At 37.8% G+C, this 6,590-nt stretch overlaps 1 protein-coding gene across 1 annotated transcript; it reads right to left on the bottom strand.

Annotated features, from left to right (window-relative positions):
• Positions 1–2,056: 2,056 nt before the first annotated feature.
• LOC148084293 (toll-like receptor 1) lies at positions 2,057–4,591 on the bottom strand. Its single transcript, XM_087785890.1, has one exon. The coding sequence runs from the start codon at positions 4,553–4,555 to the stop codon at positions 2,132–2,134; it is 2,424 nt and encodes an 807-aa protein (XP_087642016.1). The 5' UTR covers positions 4,556–4,591; the 3' UTR covers positions 2,057–2,131.
• Between the last annotated feature and the right edge of the window lie 1,999 nt (positions 4,592–6,590).

Genomic DNA, 6,590 nt, shown 5'->3' with positions numbered 1-6,590 from the left:
GAAATACATTTATATTTAAAAAAAAATAGTTTTACTTTGTTTGATATTAGTATAATTTTGTTTAAATAACTAAAAATTTCCCTGAGATTCAGCTAAAAAATAAATAAATAAATTGTGGTGTATTTCAATTATTGTTATGCTCGCAACTTCTTTGAAAACATGTAGGTAAGTATTTTTTATTTGTATAGCGCTTTTCTAGACCAGGGTCACAAAGCGCTTAAACAATCAAAACAATATTCAATAAAGTATATACTTTAAAGGGCAGATAAAACTGATAACACAACAGGAGTTCCAGAAAATCAAGGAAAAGCCTGAACAAATAAAAACGTCTTAAGATGTTTCTTGGAGTCAGTAGATCCATCAAGCGCAAAGAGAGAGGAAGATCGTTCCAAAGCTTAGGAGCAACAGCCTGGAAGGATTTATCTCCTCTGGTCCTGAACCGTGTGCGTGGAACCATCATCAGATTCTGATCCACAGACCTCAGAACCCGAGCTTGGGTGTAAGGCTGGATCTGATCAGTGATGTAAGGAGGAGCCTGACCATGAATAGATCTGAACGTAAGGACCAGACTTTTAAAGTTGATCCTGAAAGAAACTGGAAGCCAGTGATGAGTTTTAAGGATTGGAGAAATGTGAGTTCTTCTACTTGAGCGGGTCAGAATTCTTGCTGCAGAGTTCTGTAACAACTGCAGGTGAGACAGATCCTTCTTGTTAAGACATGAAAATAAACTGTTGCAGTAGTCCAGGCGAGAAGATACAAACGCATGGATTACAAGCTCCATGTCCATGATTATAAGTGGTAGGTTTGTTTGAAATCGGAGTTAGAATACCTGGATGCGTTGATTGTGTCCCTTGAGTCCTATGAGAAAGTGTGGGGTCCCTGGCCATAGGACAAGGGTGTTGAATGAGCCCAGGCATGGAAAAGAGTTTGGGAACCACTGTATAGTATAAACGTGTGCCATCAATCTTTGAATAAGAATTCCTAACACCGAATTTTTACAGGATCAAAATCGGAAGTTGGATTTGATGGTCAAATTCCAAGCAATTGTATATATATGCATTAATACATTCAGACTAAAATTCAAGGTGTGGAAAAAAAGACTAAATGTGTAAAATAAAAAATAAATGAAAATTAAATGTTAAAAAAAAATAAATCAGTGTAACAAATAAGTTTTTGAATTTAGAACATACTGTACGCACAACTAAGAAGAAGCATTCGGTTGACCCGGATGTTAACAGTAATTTAACCAAATTTCCTACACTGAATTCATTTATTTTTACATGTCATTTTTTGACGTTAATATTTTTCAATGAACTGTTTAAACGGAATATATTTGACATTGAATGTATGTACACAGTCATTTATTCATGCATTTAAACAAGTCTAATACTCATACTCATATATGTATGTACTTTCATAGTATAGCACAAACTATATTTGTGTGTGCATCTATGTATTTTTTTTCTACTCTTGGGATTTATGTATAATCATTTTTAAGACACATCTATTTTTACAATCAAATTTTTATAAAATAAATGAAAGGGTGTTGGTTAGTAATACTTTCCTTTATTGGCTGATAATACAACTGAGAGCAAAAACTATGTATGCTGAAGTAATAACGATACAAGCAAAATCAAACCAACAAAATACTTTATAAAGAACATAAAACAATCAAATGTGTGTACGCTAACAGTATCAGGCACTAGGGGGAGATGTTTCTTTGCAAACTAAATAAAGCGTTTCAAAAACCATTCACGAGCCTATTATACAAGCATGAAGGACAACAAACTATGTTGTTGGTTGGCACTGACGATTGAGCCATCTCATTGAGTCTCATTATACTATTAAATAAAAATACCTACAGTATATAAAACTTCAAATTAAAAAATGAAACAGTCATATAGTTAGATGTTTAGGAAAAAAAAAACATTAGCAAGTTCATTAGTAATGAGCCAGAAACATCTGTTTTAATATTTTAACTCTACGAATTTTCGCGATCAAAGTCCTAATCACATGTGCAAATCGTCCGGAGGAAACATGGCGTGACATATATTTGCATCCACATCATACCTGAGAAAATTATGTTGTGCCTTGAATCCCACATTTAATTTTCATATGAGGGCCCACTTTTCTAAACTTCCGATTCAATTTGGCCGGCTGTGTTTGGAATAGAACTAGCTGCAGTTTTCCTTACAACTGCCTTCTCTGCCGTACGCAACATGGATTTAAGACTTGCCCAGAAAACCTGTTGCTTCCTTTCATCGTCAGGCCACTCCAGGTACGTCTGCTGCCTCAGTAGACGTCTTAGTCTCAAGAACTTCTTGGGCAAACAATCATCAGGCAACGGCTCCAAAAGGATGAAAACAAGGGAGTCCTCATGGACTCCAATGGCTCGGTGCTGAGCGAAGAACAGTTCGTAGTTACACCATTCGCTCTGGATAAAATGCTTGGAGAGGACAAAAAGGGTCTTGTAGCTGGATTCCACACAGTTAATGATGTTGTCTATGATCCAGTCTCCTGGTACAAAGTCACGTGCATGAACACACAGAGAAAACCCAGCATTTTCAAGGCACTTTACCAACTTGTTGTCCACCCAGTCTGCATCGTGATGGCTGTAGGAGATGAACCCATGATAAGCAAAAGATACATCTGTTAATATTTGCGATCGCTTCTTGCTTCGACTCTTCACCCGAATCCATACCATCAACATCTTTAAATACCACAAGCCATCATATTTGTAGAAAAGCACAATAATCGGGAACACTACAACCATCAAGCAAGACAGAGCTACGACAGCCCTGAGCCACATTATACATGATAGCTCAGTTGTTTTGTACTCAGAGAGGGGAAGGCCTGCAAGTGACAGAGGATAATTGCAAGCGTAGTCTAGGGGCCAATCTAGAAGCAGGGATTTGTTAAAATGGGTGAGGAACCAGTGTGAGTCACACGAGCAGACGAATGGATTGTTCCCAGCTTTAATAGTCTGAAGACTTGGCAGTTGCTCCATGACCTCTTGGGATAGAAATGGGATTGCGTTCTGGTCTATATAAAGACTGATCAAAGCAGGGGCGCCATGAAAGTCTGGGAGCGAGTGAATACCATTGGAACTAAGTATAAGGTGTGTTAGACTGGGAAGCAAAACTACATCATTCGGTGTTATGGTTGTGATTCCTGTTTTTGTCAAGTCAATCTTCATGAAATGTTTGGATAAGCATTGGAAAATACTATTGCCGAGGTTGTTGTTTGCCAGACTGATTTCTGTCAAGTGTTCAGGCCAATTGCATGGGTTATCAAGCGTGATGGAGTTGAAGCTGAGGTCGACAAACTCTAGCGTGCTCATTTCATGTGTTTTATCGGCAAAGAATGACAGACTCTTGAAGCGGTTTTGGCTCAGGATCAACCGTTTCAGCTTTGGCAAAATGGAGGTGTATCTACAAGTGTACCACCAGAACCCACGGTCACTCAAAAGATTGTTGCTTAAATCCAGAGTCTCCAGTGCTGGCAATTTAAAGAAGGATTGGCAGGGCACAATATTCATCCCAGTCCCAGAAAATTTCACACAAGTCAGATTGCAAGCTCCGTCAAAGCTTATATTAATTATGGGGTACCTCATTTGATAATGCTTCACACCATCAATAGTTAATGAACGCAGACTGATGAAGCGGGTAATGTTTATAACCTGTAACCCATCTGGAGTATCTTCATTGTAAATCATGTGGACAAATGATAAATCCTGAACGGTGGAGAGCCATACATTCTTCACAAGTGCTCCCATAAAAGAGCTGTTCATCCAGGTATACTCCAAGGTTACATTCTTAATGTTTGGCATTGTTCTCAAGTTCACAAAAGGGTCCACGTCAAGGTTACAGTTGTCAGAAAACATAGTGATAAATCTCAATGCTGTTGCTCTTGTCTTGTTCAAATCACGTAGAACTTTGTCAAACAAGTCAAAACGACCACAAAAAGAAGAGTTGAGCGACATTTTCTTGATGGCCAATTTTCCAAGGGCACCCGCCTCATATTTTTGCCAAGGAATTCCAGCTCCTAAAGTGAAATGTTGCAAAGGGATCCTCAGCAGGGAATTGAAGTCATCAGCGGTGACAGACCGAGCAGTTGTGCTTCCAAGAGAAAGGACCTCCAGATTCTTCATGAGCTCAAATGACCTCGGCACAGCATAGCTCTGGTAAGGATTGTTGGACATGTCAAGATTTTCCATGTTCGGCAACTTTAAATCAGGGATGGTCAGCAGTGTGTTGCTGGAAATGTTCAGAACCTTGAGGGTTGGGACCTGATCGAAAGTATCAACCGAAATCTCTTTCAAACCACAGTTGGTGATCTTTAGGAAACAAAGCTTGACAAGTCTTGAAAATGAATCCCCATTTAGTCTCTGGATGAAGTTGTAAGATAGATCCAGATACCTGATGTAGTTGGGGAGATCAGGAGGAACACGAGTGAGATTCTGATGTGTGATTTCCTTCACTTCTCTCCTGGATGTCACACACAGATTCATCCCTAGATCATCTGGTAATCCAGCTGTGAAGTCAAGGTCCTCCATCCAGATGACCAAGAGAGTTGTGACCAGGATAGTCACTTTGCCTCTGAGAAGGAAGAGGAATTAATAAGAACAATGTCCATACGTGGCTAATGTAAACAGAGCTTACCTTCTTAGAAACATGACTGCAGAACTCAATCTTCAGACTCAAAAACCTGACAAACCCTCTTTATTGTATATATCGCAGACTGAAATCTTCCAGCCTATAAGGTTTAATTCCTCTTTTATATAACTTCATGATCTTTTAGACAGATTAAAAGGGATAGAGTGAAAGATACACTAGTCCAGGGGTCGGGAACCTTTTTGACTCAGAGAGCCATGAAAGCAAAATATTTGGAAATTTATTTCAGTGAGAGCCATATAAATAATATTCAGATGTAAGAATCTGTGCTTGACACGAATTCAAGCCCTTTTCCTTTGTTCATCAAAATCAACAAAGAATTCAGACGGGTTCATCCCTTTCCATGCCTCCATTTCAATATGTTGATCATATTTAAATGAAGCACAAGACTAAAATTTCTCCATTTCTGTGATCATGAAAAAACAAAAACAAATGAAAACATGAATTCAAACTAACAGTTTATATTTGTTAATTTTAAACATGTCTGATATGAATCACACAAGTGGATTAATTAAATTTCAGATGAAGTTTAACGAGAATAAAACTGTTCATCAGTAACTTCACATCATCATCGCTTTGTCTGATCGTCTCTGACGTCATTAAAATGTGTGGCTCACCTGCACCTGTTTAATGTGTTTGGGTTTCTGCGTATTCTTATTACATTCGTGAGATAAAGGTAATTTACAAATAGTCATCATGTGATGGTGTATTAATGCAAGGGTGTTTTAAGGACGCGATCACAAAAGGAAAACCAGCATTTGTTGCGCTTTCATTGAAACCTGCAGCTTAACTTTGATGGACCTGACGTCATGTTTCTGTGACTCTCGTAGAGAAGAACCTGAAGCGATCAAACGCGCATTATTTTGTTCGATATATTATTTTTTAAAAAACAAGCTTATAATTCTATATCGTTTTTCTGAATTGCGTAAAATGACTGTCGCACGTTTTGCTCTTTTTATTCTCGATTCATATGATCTTTTCCGTGCGTTCAGTGGAAGAGGCGGGAGCTCTGATTGGCTGCTGTGCATGTCAATCAAATTTTCAACCAATCGGCGCAATAACCGTTTGTTTAATATGCACAGCAGCCAATCAGAGCTCTCTTTACTATTTTCTTATATCATATTTTATTAAATCACGCGATCTACTCGCAACATCAACGTATTGCCCACCCCTGAAACAAGTGATAATATTTTATGTTTTATCTGAAAAGCCGAAATCTGCGAGCCAGATGCAATCATCAAAAGAGCCACACCTGGCTCGCGAGCCATAGGTTCCCGACCCCTGCTCTAGACCATAAAAAGTTACTGAGCCCTTTTTTCTTCTTTTTTTTTGTAGACTGCAAACATCCACCCTATAAAGTGTTGTTCCTCTTTTACTACAATGTCCTCTTTCTAAAAAATGTTTTGAAAGAGATTTTCATTTTATTTGGCTCAGAAGATCCTTCAATACGTAAAGTTACCTAAAAATGAAAATTATTATTAATTCAAACAGCATTTTTACTGTAATGGTGAGGTTGACCCAGAAGTGGAAACGGTCTCAGAACATAGATCAGTATTGGATCAATGTCTTCTGAAACAAATTCAATTTAAAATCCAGAGGAGAAGAGGCAATTACTCAAGTCGTGCATATCTGCCGAGATGAAACAAAAGCACGAAACAGAATCTGAAGCAGACAAAAATATTAAGATAAGACACACAGGAAATATGACATTAAACACATTGCTTTGAAAGCATATCAATAATTGAATTATCTGAAAATATTGTGTTTGACTTTTAATATATTCCTAGAAATATGAGCTCTCACATCATACTATAATGTTTATTAAAGTTTGAGGATAAAGAAAGACAAATAGTTAGTGATGAAGGACAGAAAGATAATATTGTGGAGATTCTTAAGATTACCTCAAAAGGGATTCCT

This window comes from Callionymus lyra, chromosome 3 (genome assembly GCF_982586985.1).
Source record: "Callionymus lyra chromosome 3, fCalLyr1.hap1.1, whole genome shotgun sequence".
NCBI lineage: Eukaryota > Metazoa > Chordata > Actinopteri > Syngnathiformes > Callionymidae > Callionymus > Callionymus lyra.
This window is presented reverse-complemented; position numbering and strand designations above follow the sequence as displayed.